Source organism: Hemicordylus capensis, chromosome 3, assembly GCF_027244095.1.
Source record: "Hemicordylus capensis ecotype Gifberg chromosome 3, rHemCap1.1.pri, whole genome shotgun sequence".
Lineage (NCBI taxonomy): Eukaryota > Metazoa > Chordata > Lepidosauria > Squamata > Cordylidae > Hemicordylus > Hemicordylus capensis.
Window position 1 is genome coordinate 25315095 of NC_069659.1, and position 21778 is coordinate 25336872.

General features: G+C 44.3%; 1 protein-coding gene across 4 annotated transcripts in view; it reads right to left on the bottom strand.

The window, feature by feature from the left end:
* Positions 1-6142: 6142 nt before the first annotated feature.
* The window catches only part of TRPC6 (transient receptor potential cation channel subfamily C member 6), a 144584-nt gene continuing 128948 nt past the window's right edge, over positions 6143-21778 (bottom strand). For 3 of the 4 annotated variants that reach the window (XM_053313180.1, XM_053313183.1, XM_053313181.1), the window contains exons 8-12: positions 20441-20636; positions 16779-16982; positions 10678-10761; positions 8430-8505; positions 6143-6810 (exon numbers count right to left, since the gene is read on the bottom strand). In XM_053313180.1, the coding sequence (XP_053169155.1) occupies positions 6659-6810; positions 8430-8505; positions 10678-10761; positions 16779-16982; positions 20441-20636 (712 nt within the window). In that variant the 3' untranslated portion in view covers positions 6143-6658. The remainder of the gene's footprint in view (positions 6811-8429; positions 8506-10677; positions 10762-16778; positions 16983-20440; positions 20637-21778) is intronic. The other variant, XM_053313182.1, reaches the window with a different exon arrangement.

A 21778-nucleotide genomic window follows, 5' to 3' on the forward strand; every position in this document is an offset into this window, starting at 1 on the left:
ACCCATTACATTATCGGCACCTGTGCAGAGCCTGAATATGTAGTCAAGGCACAGTAGAGACTTGCTCTTCCTCCATTGGAATGGTAGCAGAACCAGAAATGACTTCACTAAGTCATGCTGGTGTACCCAGCACCCGGGTATTGAAACCCACTGTGGTGTGTGGTGGTAAGAGCTTTTTGAACACTTTTTAGATTTGCAAGGGAGCCTGGGAAGGGGAAGTCTTCCTGGTGCCCTTCCTACCCAGATTTTGGAGCTGATCCCATAATTTGCTGATGCATTCTAGTTATTTCAAGCATTAGAGAAGAACTTTAGGCCCATGCATTGAATGCGAGTGCCGTTAGATCTCAAGAGAACTTACAGTGCTGCAGTTGAGAATTGCTTCTTTGCTGCTTTCCTTCTTCTTCTTTAATTTAAACATGGTAAATGTGTGCAGCAATCCTGCAGAGGGTTAACATGTTATTTTATAAGGGTATACAAGTGTTCCTCCTGGAGTGGTGCAGGACAGAATACCCTGGCACTTATAATAGCAAATTAATGAGAAAAAACAACTCTTCTCAGTATAACATAGTATATGTTTGTGCCTGTGTCTGTTACTGGTCTCTTCTTGGCAGTGGCATGGTTATTAGCCAATAGGTACCTGCAGTGCTTGTGCAACCAGAGTACATATGGCATTTTGACTTGCAACTGATGTGCCATTCACAGAGTGTAGGTCGCATTTTCCCAGCTTCAGTTCTCCTCTTGTAAATTGGAATGATAGTGGCCTAAATCTGTTTGGCTGTTTGCAAATATTATTAAAAGCATTCTGCTTTTAATTTACTGGGTGGGATTAAAAGAGCTACTTTAAACATGCCTAAGGGCTTGGGCATTTCCAATGGGATGCTGACCTCTTTTGACCCCAATGCCACATCATAAATTACTTTTGAAAGCTGTTGAAAGGATGATGCTTAACTTGCAGCAGGAGGGGTGCCTCCAGCGGGGTTGGGGTGGGCTCCAAAAGCCTTTCGTTTCAGGCTCCAAAATTACCTAAGTGCACCTCTGGATGTAACTCCACTGCTGAGATCAGTCCTTTAGCTGTGGCTTAGAAGGAAAATAAGTCTTGCTTCCTGGACAGCTCTTTGGGGAAAGGCGGAAAGAATAGGGTCGTGGAAGAAGGAATAAAATATTTATTAGGAGATGTGTTTAATCAAAGAGGATAGCTTATGTTTTATGTGTTACTCACCCTGAGTCTCCAGGATAGGGAGGGATGCAGACAAATAAAGCATGTATTCCACCTTTTCTCTAAACCATTGAACTTCTTAGTTTGCATAACTCCTCTAATGTATTAAGGGACCTCACAGGTTAAATGCATTCAGCAGGAAAATCTCTTTTTAGAAGGTCAAAGCTTAGAATATACAACTGAGTAATCTGTCCAGTGCTTTCTTTGTGTGTGTGAGTCATGGAGTGTGATTCACCCAGAGGGAAAACAGCTGGTGGCAGCTGAGATAAAGTCTGTCAAATACTGAGACCAAGGACTGGCATATGGTGAACTTTGACCCTAACTTATCAACAGCTAGGGTTACTTTCTGGTCCTGTTCTTGTGTCTTTAACAGAAGCTTGGCACACAGAAATACAGTTATACCTGTATTTACCCAAAAGGATCTCTGAATTTAAGATGAACACCCCCCCCCCCGCCACAAATTTCTAATATCAAAGAACTTGGGGGAAACCTAGTCTTGGATTCGGATAAATACAATAGTAGGTGTTGTAAAAATGAAGCCAGTTTCACTTGTCATACAGTCAAATAAGGAGGTTGTTTCATGTCTGGTTCACACACCTATTTTTGAGTGTCCTTTGTACCTCTTGTCAGCCAGTGTACAACTATTCATTTCTGCCCCTCCCCATCATGGTGAAATGTCAACAAGGAGAGTTGTGATTATTCTTGGCGTGATATTCTTGTTAGTGTGCACAGCACTATCAATGTGCATGGTGCTCTACAAAGAACAAAGCACAGTTCCCTGCCCCAAGGAGTTTACAAGCTAAAAATTGACCCCTGCCTCCATCTCCTTCTGTGGCATCCCCCTGTATTGAATGTTAGATGGTAAGTTCCAGGTTTCCGGGCAAAATACAAAGTGCTTGTTATAACTTATAAAGCCCTAAACGGCTTAGGTCCTGGGTATTTAAGAGAGCGTCTTCTTCGCTATGAGCCCCACCGCCCATTGAGGTCATCTGAGGAGGTCCATCTCCAGTTGCCACCAACTCATTTGGTGGTCACACAGAGGCGGGCCTTCTCAGCTGCTGCCCCGAGATTGTGGAATGCGCGCCCTGCTGAGTTACGACCCTCCCCATCTCTGGCTATTTTTTTTTTTAAATTGAAAACGCTTTTTTTTACCCAAGCCATCTCAGGTTTTTAATTTAAAAATACTGTTTGTTAATTTTATGGTTTTTAAATTATTGTATTGTTTTAACTTTTATATGTGTTATATGTTTAACTGTTTTAACTTTTTATGTGTTTTAATTGTTGTTAGCCACCCAGAGACGCAAGTTTGGGTGGGGTATAAATTGAATGAATGAATGAATGAATGAATGAATGAATGAATAAATAAATAAATAAAATAAGTTCCTCAGGACAGAGATCCTTCCTTTTGCACCTTGTATCTGCAATTCAGTTATTTTGCAAGTATATGATGTCTCCCTTCTGCTCATGTTTCCTCTTTTCCATCATGACTACATATGAATGGCCTGATAATGGTCCAGTTCAGGCATAGCACAGAAGCAGCTTAAGGATCATGAAATTAGGGGTGTGTGTGTGTGTGTGTGTGTGTGTGAATATCTCAAGCCTTGGAGAACTGTTTGTACAAGGCAAACTCTCCAAGCATTGCCAGAGGCAATATGATTCCATTGATTTCCTGCTGAACCACGGTTGGCCATATAAAACAGTTAAGTGACCATCTTTAGATAGTTTCCCAGGGTGCACCAGGGCACACAATATATGTGACTATAATATCAGGATTTCATGGATAGTAAATTATTTCCATCATTTATATTAGAAAGTATAATCTACTGTAAATATACCTCTCAGAGAACGTGTTCCAAACAGAGTTGGCCAGGGACAATTGACCAAGGAAGACCAGTCCAAGTAGATGGCTCCTTGCCACCCCCATGACCTGCTGCCTTCTTGAAACTTGGTTAACTTCTTGTTGCCTTGGTGGTATTTAGTCCTACCAGATGGAATGGGGCTGCCTTGTTGTTTAGCAATCACTCCTGTGATTTGTACATTTTGCCAAGCATTCTCCATTCTTCCTGTTTGTACTTTGGGAACAAAAGAGGGATGCTTCCAAGGTGCATGGTAACCATTCTCATGGCTCTCCTAATTTCTATCCACTGTTAATAATTACCTCATGCCAGCATGAAACTGGCTACATTGCTACAGTGGTTATGACCTCAGTGGGTAATCCTGTATGCCTTTTGGGGGCAAAGGAGGGAGATACGACTCCTTAGGAGAAGAAACAGGGACTTCAGAGGATAAGTGCAAGAGAACTACAGAGGAAAATGCTCAGTGCTCAGTATCATCCCAGCCAATGTGCCAATCTAGCGGGGCTTAAAAATTTGCAGGCAAGGATGCATGATTAGATCAGCCTGTGCTACCCCAGATCTGCCAGTTAGGAAGGAAATGTTACCGAGATAGCCCGTCTGGAAGCTCCCCAGAGCACCCCTTGATCTAGTTTGGAGCTACAGGCCTGTAGTTTCCATTTTTGCCTTTCAGAACTCACAGGATCGTGAGCTCACCATTCAGTTCACATGACCTAACTCATGGGCTATGTCACCTGGCACGTAGCTTGGGAAAGGTGGCTCTAGGTCAGGTTTAACCTGAGACTGCTGCAGGACTATCCCTGTGCTCGCCTCCCTGATTGCTTCTCATATGGGGACCAGAGTAGACATGAGTTAAGTGCTATTCTTCTAAAGGACTTGCCAAAGACTCTCCCCCTATGTTGGCACCTCGGATTAGTTCAATCTTATCACCTTCGCCAGAAGAGACAGATAGGAGGTAACAAGCTCATCTCCTTCTCTAACGAAGTGTTAATGGCTGGCTCGGGGCATGGGAAGCAAGGTTGTTAAAACATTCCTAGTCACTCCCAAGATTGTCTACAAACATTTTTTTTTAATTTTACATTTTATATCCCACTCTTCCTCCAAGGAGCCCAGAGCGGTGTACGACATACTTGGGTTTCTCCTCACAACAACCCTGTGAAGTAGGTTAGGCTGAGAGAGAATGACTGGCCCAGAGTCATCCAGCTAGTTTCATGGCTGAATGGGGATTTGAACTAGGGTCTCCCTGGTCCCAGTCCAGCACTCTAACCCAACTACCCAATCATCAGATGAGCTCTGATGCGCCCATTTCATTTCACCCCACACGTTTCTCAAACTTATTCACCTTTTTGTGCTGAAAGGTTGAACAGGACAAAGCTACCACCATCTTGTTGTGCCTCGTCTCTTTTGTTCACATCCTGCTCATCACCTCTAGATAGCTCTTTTCCCAAGCCTGATCTGTATAGCACACTTGGCCACGGCGAGATACTGGTCTCCTGAAATGAGATTCCCTTTGGATTTTGCCTGGTTCTTGGAACCTTGTGTGGCACGTGGGCCCCTGCTTTCGCCATTTGTCTTCCCTCCTGTCCCGGAGGAAAGAGGTCCCTCAATGTCAAGCTACAAGGGTCCACACACTCCACTGGAAGGATTTAGGTATAACTAATCTCTGCTCTATAACCTCCAGTTCCCCTCCTTTCCCTCTTTCTAAAAATCAAAGCTGTTCTCTAGAACCGTTTCTCTGGTGAGCCTTTAGTGGATGTAATTCGGAACTCAGGCTAAAATGCCTCTTCATGAGCTTCAATTTAGTACTGTTAATATTGTCAGGCTGGTTAGTTTTGTTAGTCAAATTGTGCTACTTGTCAATCAAGATTTTTCTTCTGTACCCCAAACCCTAAAATAAAACTGATTCTATTTTCGAACTTCAAACTCTCTGTCAGTTCTTTCCAAGACCAAAGCTTTGCACACAATTATTCTGAAGTGGACTGCTATATTCAAGCTTACTAGTTTCCCATACAAGCCCAAACGTAGTCAGGGGTATTTGCCAGTTCCCCAGGAGCAGTTCCATTAACAGTATAAAGGACACATGAGTGTGTGAGGCTGCCCTGACTAGTTGACTTTGGGGCTTTCCATTTCTGAGCATGACCAAACAGCTCATCCCAGGGCAGCTTCATGGTCTTTAGCATCCTGCTGAGTGACAAGGACTTCCCCACACGTCAGATACAGATGTATGGTTACACAGTCACCTGTTTCAATCTGGTATAGACTCAAGGTATGGAAGAACTAGGGTCCAACAACTGTCAAGGGCCTGGCATTGGCCATTGGAAGCTTCCACTGGCCAACAGAAATCAAATAGAAATGTTGATTGTGGGTGGGGCTTACTGTGGCACCAAAGTTACTTGATGGAAGATAACAGCCCTGCAAGCATACATTAAAGATGGCAGCATGTAGGCCATCAGCTGTTTCTTATTGGGCTAAGCCACTGAAGGGGCCTAGGAAGGGAGAAAACTGGGCAGTCTTGATATACAGGGTCTCTTATAGCTCTTGACTTTGGCTCCAACTCCTAATCACATTTTTTTTAAAGTCAGATTTGAGATTACTATTTAGTATTTAGACAATACTCCCACTGCGACAGGATAAAGCATGTCTGACTTGGGCTTTTTTTTAATCCATGGAAGTGGACTGGCTTTTCTGGGATGGATATTGAGACTTTTGGTTTGGGCATCACCACACTGCAGACAAACCAATTTAACTCTCTCCCCATGGAATGCTGAAAACTAGAGTTCTGTGAAGAGGACTAGAGATTTCAGCCCCTGCATTCAGGATTCTTTGGGGAAAGCCATGGCAGTTAAAACCAACAAAGCCATGGCAGTTAAAGACAACACAGGTCTATAGTGTAGATGTGCTGCTAAAATCATGGATCAGAGCATCTACTTGTAATCCCTGGATAAAATAAGGGTGCTGTGTTCAGAACATCATGGCTTTTGAACTTGCTGTTCTGCTGAAGCTTCTCCACATCCATCTGAAGAATATATTTGCTGGCATGGAAATTTCCCCCCAGTTTAATTAAACAATGTAATTGCATATTGCCTGTTTATTTAAAAGATCAGTCCATAAGTAGTTGGGTGTTTGTTTTTTAAGAAAAGAACATATTTTTTCCTAAAATACATTTATTTGGGAATCTCATTGATTTCAAAGGAATTTAATTCCAAGTAAATGTGCTTATGGCTGGGGTGCAAGATAGGGGTGTGGGTGTGAGTGAGAGCACAAGTGCGCTTCTTGGGATCAACAGAACCAGCAATTAAAAGCAATTAAAATCTTTAAATGTGCAGCTTCTCAAACCATAATTTGTGTTTTTAAAATTTCACATTATTTTAAAAAGTTGATTTTTCTTCTTCTCTGGGTAGGATTAACTACCTCTGCTCAACTGCTTCTTTCCCTCAGCTACAAAAGGAACAGATCTATTCAAGATGTATCTGCTTCTGTTTCTGCTGTTAAAAGTGCCAGTTACACTGGGGGGGAAATAATAAGATAGAAGTGGTATGGCTTTGAGTAGACGGCCAGCCTGGAGTTTCTCTTCAGTAAGAAGTTCATGCTATCTGTTACTTTGTTCCTGTTTTGACTCAATACACAGTTTCTCTCCAAGTTTCCTGATGAGTTCTGCCAGGTCTTCGGTGTTCTGTGATTTTTCTTCAAGGAGTTCATAACGGAGGCTTGAGATGTCCTGCTTAATTTCTTTCAGTTCACCTGTAAGAAGGAAGACCAGAGACTTAGAAGAACAAAAGGAGAAGCCAGGTCATCATTTGCAGAACTAAATGCTGATTTAAAAAAAAAAAAATGAATTCTGATATTTTAATGCAGCATGTGGAATTGTTTCCAGCTTAAATCACCAACCAACATGATGAACAGGGTAGTGCGGGAGGTTCTGAACCACTCTTGCTGCTGTGGACATCTCAAATGACGCCCATGGTGTTGCACAAAAGCGCTCTTGCACTAATACAACTGAACTTGCACTTGTGCAACAATACTTCCATTATTTCCAATGGATGTATCGTCGCACATGTGCAAGTGCACTCTCTAATGACTAAACGTGAAGAGAAATACAGTCTCCTCTTGCTCAGTGGCATTTATTCTTACTTCATATGTTCTGGGGTTGAGCCTACACATTAGAAAAAGATTCTAGGGGTTGAACCCAGGTGAACACCATCATGTGTAAAGCTCTACCTACAGTTGTGCAGTTACATAGGTGTAATATTTCACGAGTAAAGGGAGCAGGATTCCTGGCTAGCATCCTCTCCAGCTCATCCAAACCTGAATAGCATCCGAGTTTTCACTTCTTCAAAGGCTGAGATGAAATGCTTCCACATTTCACAGCCACCATGCACAGGTGGCAAAACCAGGTGGCAAAATGGGGGGTGATTCCTCCAGGTGATTTGGGGATGCTATCTTTCTGCTATAAGGCCTCTGGGAATGATGCTACATCACCACATTGCATCATTCACAAGGGATTTCGGGAGGGGGGGGGAGGATGGTGCCCAGAGGGTGCTGATGGTGGTGGTGGAAGGAGTGGTGTCATGAAACTGGGGCCAGTATTGAAAAGAGATGAGCTGGGCATGGTTTTGGTGCCACGTCCATGCCCCTGCCCCCTCCAAATCTTCTGGAAGAACTAATGCTCAGTCTTTCATCTTACTTGGGTTGGTCTGCCAAAGGCACAACTAAGCTGGAATGGACAAATGGGTGGGTTAAATAATGGCCAAATCAGACCTCATGGAGCAAATCCTTGTGGCTATCAAATCCATATAAAGTGGCAGAGCAGAGGGCAAGTTAAAGCCCAGCATGGCTGGACAGAAAAAGGGAACTGAATGTCCAGTTCAGAGTTCCACTGGGGCAAAAATGGCATTTCAGAAAACAGTTTCAGTGAGAGTTCAGCATCCTTATCCTCTTCCTGGCCATGTATACTGAACATTAAAATTAGATTCTTTTAAAAATTTATGTTCTTAATGTAAACCGAATGCATTATGTTCTTAATGTAAACAGAAATGTGAGTTTGGGATGGTGTATAAATATGCCAAATAAACAAACCAACAACCACCTGCTTTATAGGGAATTGAGAGGTCTCAGCATGGTTCCTGCCATCATATCCAGTTCTCTATTTATTTTTTATTCAAATGATTATATTTTTTGTTCTTAAAGTATTTACGCCCATAAGCTGTTCCGTGCAACAAGTTTGAATAAATCAATGCTGTATAGCAAAGATGCCATCAAAGTCTCCATTTAAAAAGGAAAATGTGTGGGGTTTTTTGTTTTTGTTTGTTTTGCTTCAGTTCTGCTTCCCAGTATTCAAACAGTATGTTTTGGAAACTAACCTTCATTCACTTCATCACTCTCCTTGTCAACTTGAGCTTTCAAAACATATCGTTTTATAAGGCGTTTCATTATCTTCTAGGGAAAAAAAGAAGAAAACTCTTTCTAGAATGGACTTGCACATCCCAGTCATGTAAGTAAGCCCTGCTGAGTTCAACAGAACAGTAGAATGCCTAGAATTGGAGGGGATCTTTGATGACTCCCTGATGGATACAGGCAATCCAGAGCTTGAACATCCCTAACAGATGATTAGCCAGGTTCTGCTGAAGACCTCCACCAAGGTGGAGCCCAGCGCCCCACTCTGCCCCAGGCAATTGTTCCTATTGTTGAACTGATATTACCATGATGAAATTTTTCCTAACCTAAACATTCCTCCCTCAACAATGCTGCCCTGAGTCAATTTGGGGCCCATGCCATACTCCCCCATGGCTGCTTTCAGTTAAAAGGAAACAGCTGGAATATTTAATCCCCAGTCTCCTCCATCAAGTCACTTTTGGTTTTTATTTATTTAGTCCCCTGCTAACTTGGCAAAGAGGCACCTTTTAATGTGGTGCTTCTCTTTATTTAGTAGGGGGAGAGTAACTGGCCCTATCCACCCCCAACACAGTACCTCCAGTGACTGTCGCTGGTGTCTAGCTTAGGTTTCTTTTTAGATTGTGAGCCCTTTGGGGACAGGGAGCCATCTTATTTATTTATTTGTTGTCTCTCTGTGTAAACCATCCTGAGCCATTTTTGGAAGGGTGATATACAAATTGAATAAATAAATAAATAAATAAATACAGTGGTCCCTCGACTTACGAACTACTCAACATAAGTATTTTTCGAGTTACAAACGGCAGTTTTAGATCCGGTTTTAGATGCGGTTTTTTCGACTTACACATTTTTAGATGGGGTTTCCTCGACTTACGAATTTTACATGCGGTTTCCTTGACTTGCCTGCCTGTTTACTGCCTGTTTATTCTTGAAAAGAAATGTTCCTGTGCAGTTTGCAAGCCTTACTGGGGGTCTGGGTCTTTTTTCTAGGCTCCGGAACGCATTAATCCGTTCCCAATGCATTCCTATGGGAAACCGCTTTTCGACTTACGAACTTTTCGACTTACAAATGTGCATTCGGAACGGATTAATTTCGTAAGTAGAGGGACCACTGTAAATAAATATGCTGCTTGAATTGTGCAGGAACTGCTATTAAAAAGCCTGGATTCAGGGCTGGCCTACCAATGAGGCATGGTGAGGCAGCGGCCTCAGATGATGGACTGGCTGAGTAAGGGACTGTCAGAGGCCTCCACGGGATAGGCATTCGCTCTGTCTGCCCTGCCAGTGCCAATCGCCCTGCTCTCCCTGCCTTTTGAGAAGCAGGGGTGTGTGCGTGTTGGGGAACAGAGGAGCAGGACATGCAAGGCCACACTTACTGCTGCTCAGCTCCCCACCCCCTGCCTTTTCAAAACACAAGGAGAGTGGGAGATCAGTGACCAGGAAAAGGCGGTGTGGCAGTGACTGTAGCCATTGCTGCCACCGGGCAGAAAGAGGTGGAAGAGGCCACAGAAAAGAGGGTGGTAGGAGAAAGGGGATGGGTGGGAAATTCTCCCATGGCACACTCTATGAGGAAGGGGTTATACCCCATATGGAGTATGGGGGTGGTGGCGACAGCTCACCAACCACCTCAGGCACCAGTGGGGCTTGCACCAGGCCTGCCTGGACATGTGCATGCAATATGTTGTCTGCTGCATTTCCTGGATCATGGGCCATTTTTGGTTTCCGTTTGAATGTCTGTTTTATTACAGTCATTGTGCCCTTTCTCACAAGCAGTGAGAAAGGGCTACAGGGTTTGCAGGGAGGAAGCCCTAAAGAGCTTTCCTCCCCAAAGACAATCATCCCGCCTTCCCTGGGCTGGCAGATCACCCGCCAAGATGAGCACCGGCTCCTGTCGGCAGCTCTGAGGGTTGGGGTGCTGGGACATGTTGCCCTGTGTTGCCCTGCTCCCCAGAGCTCCCATAATGCACTGTGTGAGTGTGCGGTGCATTATGGGGATTCCCCTCCCCTCCTCGAGTATTCTAGCCACGGCTGCACTCACTCCCTTAACCTCATTTTAAAGGGAGGCCTCACAGGCGGGTTTGCCACCGTGGTGCCACTGGGATTGGACCCGATCCTGGTGGTACACATGTATGTGCAAAACTGTGCTGGGCTCCCTTACACATGCGTTTTGCACGCATGTGTGAATAGCCTCACTCTCTATTCGGATCTAGATCTTACCTGGTACTTCCTTTGAGGATTACTTAAGCTGTTTAAATTGAGGTCATCTGAGCTTCTTATGCTTGATTGCTTACTTTGGCCGAGCTGAAAAAGACAAAGAAGCATTTATTGGAGATATGAAGATGTTTAGCTATGTCTATCATCTTCTCACCTTCCCGCACTTCAATATGATACATTCTCATTTGTATTTGTTTAGAATCTGTATATAACGCTTTTCAGCAACAACAAAAAGTACTCAAAGCAGTTGACCTAGCAAAAGCAATGAGAAGATGTTCTAAAGGCACTCACAGTATAGAAAGAAACTCAAGGAGGATACTAGCAACAGCCACTGAGAAGTACATTGTGCTGCTGGCTTGAATAGGGACAGTAGCTGTCCCCTTTCTAAATACAAGCGAGACAGCACTTTAAATGCTGTCTCTTTGCCCAGTCAGCAGCAGAAGATCCAATACTGTTTTGGCATTCATAATACAAAGATTTAGGGTTGGAAGAACATGTATGCGAGAATGCCTTCTTCATGATGAACCCCGCCGCCTATTAAGAGCTTCAGAGGAGGTTTGTCTGAGGGTGCTGCCGGCTCATCCTGACGATTCAAAGGCGAACCTTCTCTGTAGTTGCCCCAGGGCTGTGGAATGCACTTCCTGCTGAGAGTAGAGCTGCTCCATTCCTGTTGGCTTTTAGGAAACAGCTGTAGACACATCTCTTCAGCCAAGCTTTTTAGCTGATTGATTGATTGATTGATTGATTGGATAGTTATTTTAATTTGAACTTTTTATGTTTTAATTCTTGAAAAATTTCTTGGTTTGTTTTATTGTTGTAAACCACCTAGAAAGTTCCATCATGGGCAGTATGCAAATATGTTAAACAAAATAATTAATTAATTAATTAATTAATAATAATAATAATAATATATTATTATATTGCAGTTGCCACAAGGGAGACACAGAAAGGGGTTCTTCTCTCTTTGGAGAGCAGTTCCTGTACCAGCAGCAAGGCCTGCAGTCAGCTCTGTGCCAGTCAGTCAGTTTACTGCAGTCCACAGACTAGAAGGAGGGGGGAACCAGAACAGTCATTGTTAACCATCTCTGTGTGACCTCTACCTCATCATGATATTGCAAGTCTATAGACCATTAAACCATATTCCCAGTGGTCATGGAAAGGGGAATGGAAACTCCTGAAGCACTTTATTTAGGAGGGGGAGAGCAATTGGCCCTATCCATCCCCAGCACAGCATCCCTCCAGTGGCTATTGTTCATGTCTATCTTATGTTTCTTTTTTAGATTGTCTTTTGGGGACAAGGAATAATTTAATTTAATTTAATTTAATTTAATTTAATTTATTATATCTATGTAAACCGCTTTGGGAACTTTTGTTGAAAAGCAGTATATAAATATTCATCATAGGTGTATTCCACAAATCCCTGTTTTCAGCAGAACTGTGCTACTTACTTCCACTAGCCCTATTTTGTTCATCGTGCCAGCACTTTGCTAGGATGTCAGCCACTGAGTGCAAGTAGCCGGCAATGCAATGAGGCAGAGGCAGACTTTAGCTAAAAGTTACAAGAAGATACATGGAGGAGATGGTGTGGATCAGCCATGGAGACACATTCACAGGCAATGTCTTGCTTGGACCCCCATCACTGTGTGCAAAACTTAACAGTGCTGGATTTCAAGCATGACTCAGTCTAATGCCAGTCAGGAGCTGCTGGAAGTTTCCATGCGATCCAAGGCGATCCAGCTTGCCTCTCTGATGTGTCTGCCACTATCCTGCATCCCCATCACGTGTTCTCCTAGTTAACCTTTGAAGCCCAGCAATCACATGCAAGGAAGGGGCTGGCAAACATGCTTATTTTCCATGCCAACATCACTCACTCCTCGCGCAGTGCTAGTGTGAAGTCGCCACATCACTGTCTCCTTCCTCTGACATGGTGTTCAGGATTTAAACACTATCGGACAGTGGTGGCCAGTGAATGTGCCTCCGGCGGGGGGGGGCAGCAGCAGGAGGCCGCTTTAAGAGTAAAGTAATTCGGGACTCACCTCCACGGCGGTGGCACCTGAACGCTATTCGGAGCTGCAACATGCTGCCCAGCAGCCCCTATGGCGGGGAAGTGCCTTGGCCACTCACCTGGCTTCCATGGAGCCCCCGCCAGCGGCCAGGTGAGTAGAGGAGTGCTTCCCCGCCGTAGGTGGCTCCGAACACCATTCGGGTGCCGCCACGGTGGAGGTGAGCACCAAATTAATGTACTCTTAAAGCTGCCTCTCACTCCCCAGAGGCCTGTTCATGGGCCGCCACTGCTATGAGAGTTCTTGCCTCTCCCAAGGCAAGAACTGGTCTTTTGTCTTTGCAAATCAGGAAAACGGCTTCGTTGCTCCTTATGTGATGGAGATATAAAGATGGCATGGTGTTGCTCATTCCCATTCATACTGGGAATCACTGTCTAAAACAAAAGGGTTACAGGAGGGCTAAAAATGCTTACAGATATTTGCAGAACAACTTCCAATGCCTGTGAGGTCATAAGCAAGAGGCCTTTAAAAACAAAATAAATAAAAAATTTCACCACCCTGAGAGCTTTATGCGGATGAGTGGCCAATGCGTTTTAAAAATAAGCAACCTGTTCACACGAGTTGCATGAGCAGTTAAGCCAGCTGCTATAATGCCTGGACTGGTTCTTGCATCTTAATTGTGTAAACAGCCCTAAGCAAACGTAAATCGCATTCTAATATGTGGCCACTGGGTGGCAGACTGTGCTCGGTTTCCAAACCTCTTTTTATTCCCGCACGAGTTTTGAGGCTGCCTTGAAACACTGTATCAGTGGCTTGTATTTCATTGTTCGTTTCCTGGGATGACAGGTAAGTAAAAGCCATGCACTTCACCCGCAGAAGTGAATCATCAAATTAAAGGTAGCTGATAAGCATTCTGTGAAGGCTGCATGGACTCTCATAGAAATTCTGTTGCACCTACAGGCCTACCCATGGGTTTTTAACTTTAACTGAGGGGGGAATAGGGGGAGAGATCATGCATGAGAGAGGAAGAGTTCTTGCCACGCACACTTTCCCCTCCAGTCCTCCTGCTCCCCCATTTCTACCACTGGAATTCCTTTTTGCTAAAGATCTGTGAGGACAGCCAGTACAAAACTGACCAAACATTATTTTATTTCTGGCATTCACACCTCTCCTTTTCATCAAATAATCAAGACTCCTACTGCCTGCTCTCCAGCTACACACACACACACACACACACACACACACACACACACACACACACACACATTCTTCTAAGGCATACCCGTCGCTAATCTCATGCGTGGCAGCTTTTGCGAGAGCTCATGAGCGAGCTGCCGGCAGGGGGAGAGGAAAGCAGCAGTGCTGGCGGACAGGCTTACAGGCAAGGGGGGAAAGAAAATGGTGGCGGCGGCCAGCAGTTGGGCGGGTGAAGAAAATGGTGGTGGCAGGCAAGTGAAAAGAAAGCAGCGGCAGGCAGGTGGTAGGGGGATGAAAACAGTGGTGGGGTGAGAACAGAGGGGAAACCAAGAGGGGGGAGAACTAGAGGCGCTGATGCTTTGCGCCTGGCCCAGCTAGCATATTTTTATTGTGCCCCACTAACAGCTTGCTGTTACGTAACAAATGTATACTGATGTTGGCATGTGGGGAGGGGTGATGTGATAATCTGCCAGGTTTTATTTCCAAAGCATGTATTATATGTTTGTTCTGGGTGGTGCAAACAATTATCTCGAGCCTGCTTTATGTCTGCTTCTGTTTTATTTAATTATCTTGGAGGGGGGAGGAATAATTGGCAGCTACATACAGAAACGTTTGTGCCAACTAATCAGAAATGTGTTTGCAAATAAGAAAATAAAGCCTTGAATCCCCAAAGCGGAAAAGCAAAGCTATCCAGAGCACATAAACTGTGCATGGAGTTTGATAAAGTCATGATTTTTATTTTACACTGAATTTGCCATTTGGACTGGCGGAAATGGGGAGTCCTAACTCATGGCGGTGTGTGCAGAAGTAAAAGTGCTGATTTTTTTTAAAAAAATAGCACATATGTAGAATAAACTTAAAAAGGTAAAGTTGTGCTGTTGAGTCAACGTCGACTCCTGGCATCCACAGAGCCCTGTGGTTTCCTTTGGAAGAATACAGGAGGGGTTTACCATTGCCATCTCATGTGCAGAATGAGATGGTGCCTTTCAGCATCTCCCTATATCACTGCTGCCCGATATAGATGTTTCCCATAGTCTGGGAAACATACCAGTGCTATCCAACCCCAGTAGAGTATCCCCCCAGCGGTGTCTACCATATGTTTCTTTTTAGACTGTGAGCCCTTTTGGGACAGGAAAGGAACCATATTATTTTTAATGTATTATTTATTGAACTGTATTATTTATTTTTTCTATGTAAACCGCTTTGAGAATTTTGTTGAAGAGCAGCATATAAATATTCAGAGTAGAAGTAGTAGCAGTAGAACCAGCAACCTCTTGCTCCCTAGGCAAGTTACTTCCCTGATGCGCCATACACTTACAATGCAAATCATTCCAAAAACTCAGACCAAATCTCCAAGAAAAACAAGATCTAGTATTGAAAAAAGAACATCCATGGACTGCTAGAGCAGAGATTTTCAAGCTTGGGTCCCCAGATGTTACTGGACTTCAGCTCTCATAATCCCCAGCCCCAATGGCCTTTGGTTGGGGATTTTGGGAGTTGAAGTCCAACATCTGGGGACCCAAGTTTGAGAACCTATGCGCTAGAGTGCTGAATCTTCAACTGGACCACTGCTGAGTTGCAAACCAGCAGGGAGGGCCCTTTGCCTTATCATAGGTTGCACAGAGAAGGCGGCAGAGGAAACAGCCTTCTACTGAGCCAGACGATTGGTCCATCTAGCTCACTATTGCCTACGGTGACTGGCAGCAACCCTCCAGGATTTCATACAGATATTTCTCAGCCCTACCTAGAGATGCCAGGGACTGAAACTGTGACCTTCTGCATGCAAAGCAGATGCTCTGCCACTGGCTCATGGATCCTCCCCATTATTGGAAAGCACCATTTGGCAACAGAAGCAAGGAGGAGCCTTGGGTTATAGACAGGAGGGCAGGAGCCATATCTGTCAAGGCCCATCAGGGCCGCACATCTGGAAAAGGCTGGAAGATGGGAATTGTGGTGGTCCAACTACATCTCAGAACCCAAAGTTGGGTCCGGGGCCAGCATCGGAGAAGTGAGCCAGCTAGTGGATTTAACAGAAAAACTAACGTATCCTGGCAGGTATATTGGCATCATTGGACAGCTGCGCTAACGTTCGTAGGAACTAGAGATGTGAAGGCCTGGAAAAAGCGGGGAGGGTGTTTTTCCCAGGAGTGGGGGGAAACACCCTGTTTTTTCTGGTTCTCTCTCTCTTTCTTTTCCAGGTCTTCATATCTTAGTAGGAACCAAGTTTGTACATGTTTGCACATGAGCAGAGTTCTCCACTGGCAGAGGGAGATCTTGCAAGGAAAAAACAAAGAGAATTCATTTATCTTAATTTCTATCAAGAAGTCTAGGAATTGTCTTGGCCTGGGCTGCAGTGTGGAAGGCAGCAGTTCACCAAGAGGCTCTGATGGAAGTGTGACTGGAGATGATGGGAGTTGTCGTCCAACAGCATCTGGGGACCCAAGGCTGGCAACCGCTGTTATAGATCATTCCTAACTGAAATGCAACAGTTGTTCTATTCAGTGGCATAAAGCTAGCACCGATTTTTCTCCAGGAAGTCAAGGAACAGGCAAATTAACCCCCTGTAAACTGAGCAAAGAGGCACCTTTTTAAAGTGGTGATTCTCTTTATTGAGCAGGGGGAGAGCAACTGGCCCTATCCATCCCCAGCACAGCATCCCTCCAATGGCTGATGCCATTGTCTATCTTATGTTTCTTTTTTAGATTGTGAACCCTTTGGGGACCAGGAGACACTTTATTTATTTATTTATTTATTTATTTATTTATTATCTATCTATCTATCTATCTAAACCACATTGGGAGCTTTTGTTGAAAAGTGGTATATAAATATTCATTGTAGATTGGTCGTATTCGTAAAGTCACTGACAACTCTGCAATGTGCTGACTTATTCCATTATAAAATTACCTGATTCATCTCTGCATCTTCCTGAAACCCCTTTTTATGGCAAAATAATACTTTATAAATCCACTTCCTTATTCTGAGTGAGAGGTAAAGGAGAGATTTGGGACTAGGCACTAGGTTGAAAGGTACTGGCAGGGTTCTGCCCTCCTCAAAATAGGAGAACCACAGTTTGGCTCTTGCGAACTTCCACTCCACATCCGCATCATCCTGGAAGGCACAGAAAGCAGCTTGTCAGTAATCATCTGAAACATGACACCAATATAATTTTGCCAGGAAATAATAGTAATGCTACTTTTTAAGAACCTAAGGGCAGCCTTGATGGGTCAGACCAAGAGTTAATCTAGTCTAGAATCTTGCCTGCAAAGGTCACCAACCAGATGTTTCTGGGGAGTCCAGAGCAGGGCAGGATTCTATGGGTTGATATATGAGGGTGGTACCTAGACCGATGGGCAGCATCCAGACCAATGCTGCCTTTGTAGCAGAATGTTCTGCATGTGCAATGATTTTTGCTAATCCCCCCCTTCCCTCTGCTGACCCTGATGTGTGCCCCTAAGGATCCGTCAGCCCTCAGGGACATACACTGTGGGCATCAGAGGGAAGTGGGGGGATTGGCAAAAACAGTTGTGTATGTGCCTCATTCTAACATGAGGGCAGTGTTAGTCTGGATCAGGCCTGCTCAACTTTGGCCCCTGCCGCTGTTTTTGGACTACCACTCCCATAATCCCCAGCCACAGTGGCCAATAGCCAGGGATTATGGGGCTTGTAGGCCAGCATCTGCAGGAGGGCCAAATTTGAGCAGCCCTGGTCTGGAGAGTGCCCAACGATCAGCAATGAATACAGAAATAAGTAAAGCAATCAGTTTAACAAGATCTGCTTCTGTTGGCATGAGAGCATGAAGCTTACTGTCAGATTCTACACCATTCAAAAATGATCCAATATGAGAGATAGATGGGACTATAAATATTACTACAAACATGTTCTAAGGTGGTATAAGGGAAACAGAAGGGTGGAGGCACCTACTATTCCCTCTTACATGGATTCTCAGATGTTGTTCACTACAACTCCCAGCATCCCCAGCTGCAATGGCCTTTGGCTGGGGATTATAGGTGTTGTAGTCAACAACACCTGGGAATCCCTGTTAGAGGGAACACTGGAGGCACCACCAAGAAGAGTTGTAGTTCAGCAGTATCTGGAGTACCACAAGTTGGGAACCCCTGATCTAGAACAAACATAGCAAATATCTATATTGATCCAATTTTTTGACCTGTTTTATGCCCAATCCATTAGGTTAAAAAGCTATCTAGTTAAATGCTATTAAAACAGCCCTGTGTTTTCTGCCCACTTGGAACCAGGGCTTGCATCTGAGATTGACATTGTTGTAAAGCTGCCAAGGTCCCTGGCAATTTCTGATACTCAGAGGCATTCTTACCCCTGGTCTTCGGGTCCAATGTCCAGAGCTCTACCCCTGTGGGCCCCACAAATCCTCTCTAGTCTGTCCCAGGTGGTGTGGTTGCCCACCTGAGCATGATGATGCTTAATTTGCAGGGGAAATGGGGCATCCAAAAGCTTTTCGGTCCAGGCTCCAAAATTACCTAGGAGCACCTCTGCTGATACTACTCCTGTGTTCAGGGGATACTACCCCTTTTGTTCAGTGGGGGGAAGAGCAACGATCTTGGCCAAGAAAGCCACTCTTTCTTTGCTACCTCTCTCCCACCCCATCTGCCCGTGCAAGCCCACCACGAACCTTAGGACTGGCTCACCCAGGTAGGAGGGGACCCATGGTAGGCAGTTTTCCAGGGACCCCCTGAAACATGGAGCCATCCCTGTTGCGAAGGAGAACACCAAGGAGACAGTTGAGCACGTGCTGGGTCACAATGCAAGCAGCTTAGGGCCAAACCAGATGTGACAAGGCAGCAGTCTGTGCTTCTGTCCTGTTCACATACAAGTCAGAGTCCGGAGTGGGATCCATTCTATACACAAAAAGGAGTGCACAGGAGAAGAGGAGCAATCCCCAAACTCTCTCTCCTGCACGACCTTGCTAGGCTTCACTGCTTTACGCAGTTTTCTTCCAGCCCAACTCCAACACCAGATTGAACACAACTGAAATTGCTCAAACCAGTAGCACACAATAAGATAAGGCAGAGACAAGGTTGGGTTCTCTGTGTGCTTCTTTTCAAATAAAGGACAGAGACACTTTACGGGTGAACAGGGCAGTCAGATGAATAAAATATACATGGCTGCCACAGCAGATCTGGTTTGGCTCTTAGCCTGATCTAATCCTTCTCTTTTAATCAATGGCTGACATACTGAATAAATTTGCTAGAGGAAGTCCTACTGAAATTTAGTGGACCTTTAGAGCAACCCCTGCATAGGACTGCAGACAATGGCAGATTACTGCATAGGCAATATAGGTAGCCGCCTACAGCGGCAAATCTTGAGGAGTGGCATCTTGGAGGAGAACTTAATTCTTTCCCCAAAAACCTTTAAAAATGCTGCCATATAGCGGCAGAGGTTCTGCCTGCCTCTGAAACCATCACAGGAGGTGAGGTCGGGCACTGGATGACGGCGGTGAAAGAAGTCCTCAATTAAGCCCGGCTTACTCGCAAATGACACACAGTGTGGGCAATTTCGGGCCTCTGCATGCACGTGTGCACAGAGGCCCAAAATTGCCCGCTCTGTGTCATTTGCAAGCAAGCCAGGCTTGAGTGTGGAGCTCTTTCACTGCCATCCTCCAGTGCCCTACCTTGCCTCCTGTGATGGTTTAGGAGGTGGGCGAAGCCTCCTCCGCTGCTACACAGCAGCAATTCTAAAGGTAAAAAACAGAATTGAGGTGGTCCCCCCCTTACTCTTGTCCCTGGGGTAGCAAATCTTTGGCTTCCTATGGGCAGCAAAAAGATTAATCCACCCCTGACTGCAGAGTAATTTAGTCAGAATGTCAGCCTTAAAAGTCCTTAATGTTGGCTAGTTCATGCCATAAGTTTGTTTTATCAGTGTGACAGGAGATCACAAAAAAGGCATTTTTATGAGATAGCTGTTAAATGCAAGATAAGGGCAGTAAATATCTTGGTAGAATTGTTTCAATTAGGGGTGTGAATTTTGGAATTTTCTCGTTTTGATTTGGATCTGAATCAAAACACACCCATTTTGTTTTGTACCCGAATTTTCTGAATCTGAATCACCTCTGTTTCGTTTGGATCTGGGTAGAAGTGATTGTGTGAAAGTAAGGTAGGAGGAAAAGCTACTCAGGTTTCACTCCTACTTTGCTTCCACACAACCAAAAATTGGGAGCACACACAGCTCCCAAACCTGGGTAGAACATAGTTTTTGATTGTGTGAACGACCTCTGTGTATGCTACTTTAAATTCCAAGATGGAAGAAGGGAAGGATATAAACATAGCTAACAATCAACACACAATCAATTATGTAACTGTCAATTTGTCACTCTTCAAAGGCATGTGAAATTGCTACCTGAGTTGTCTGTACCTGCACCACCATTTGATAATTTAGATATAGCAACACAGATTTAAAAGACCATTGGAGCTTCATTAAAACATTATATTAACATCATTATAATGTTATATTAAAAATTCTTCTACTGATCCTCAAGAACCAATAAAACCAAACAGTTTCGTGAGAAGGCTAAAGATAATTAACAGAGTTTTTACCTCAATCTCTTGGAAAGAGCTGTTGATCATTGCAATAAGCATGTTCAATAGAACAATAACCATGGTAACATTATAAACACCATAGAGGACATAACCAATGTTCTCGATAAATTTGTGTTTATAATTTATGACAACTGATTTCACTTCAGAGAGTCCAAATATTGCCCAGAACAAAGTCTTGAAGCTTTCTTCCACCCTGGGGGAAACAAAAACAAAGCCCCACATGTATGAACACACAGCTTAGTTAAAAGTTCTACAAAAAAACCCTAATATGCCAATAGTCACTCACACATCATTTGGCCCTGTGCATTAAAAAAAAAAGCCATAGGGAGAGGACAATCAGGATTGTAGCAAGCAGGGAGGAGGTATTTAACCACTTCTCACTGCACCATAGTCCTAAACATTGCACCCTGAAGCTACTAGCCCCAGAAGGGAGTCTTCCTCAAGGTGGGTTATGTGAAACCTACTTGCAAAGTCAGTAGCCGACTTTTTTGTGACTATCTGGACCCATGACAAGGCAGGAGCCTGAGGTTCACTTGGGGTCTCAAACAGAGAAAAAACCAAGTGCTGCTCCCAATAAGACATGTGTTACGTCTGAACCCATGCTCTTAAGGAACCTCTGGTTTGTTCCAGGTAAGTTTCCCCCCTTGCTGTGAGATCAGTAGCTGTGAGGTGGTGCAAAGCAGGCTGGGATGGAATCCAGGGCTTTGCTGGAAGGCTCAGTGGCTCAACTTGGCAGCTTCCAACCAACCAAAATATGTGATGGTCTGCAATGTCAAATTCAGGTTCCTTCCATATCTTAGGCTGGGGGAACCTCAGTTTCTGCATTATGTGTGCATGGTGGCACCAGAAAAAAAAAGAAAAAAGGAGGCACAAAAGGGGCAATGTGCATTTCTGAGTGGGCAACCGTTAGAATTTTAAATAGAAATGAGAGTATATTTCACATTAGCTCTCTCAACTTGAACATATTTTCACTGAAATAAATCCTGAATATAAAGGGGGGGTGAGGGGGAGAGAAATTCTTCTCTCTCTCTTACAAGACTAGAACCAGGGGTCAAGCAATGAAACTGAAGACCGGGAAATTTAGGACCAACAGAAGGAAGTACTTTTTCACACAGCTCATAATTAATCTATGGAATTCCTTGCTGCAGGATGTGGTAATGGTCACTAGTTCGGATGGCTCAAAAAGGGTCTTAAACTAATTCATGGAGGAAAGGTCTATAAATGGCTACTAGTCTGGTGGCTATAGGTCAACTCTAGTAAGAGGCAAGATGCCTCTAAATACCAGTTGCAGGGGAGCAACAGCAAGAGAGAGGGCACGTCCTCACCTCTTGCCTG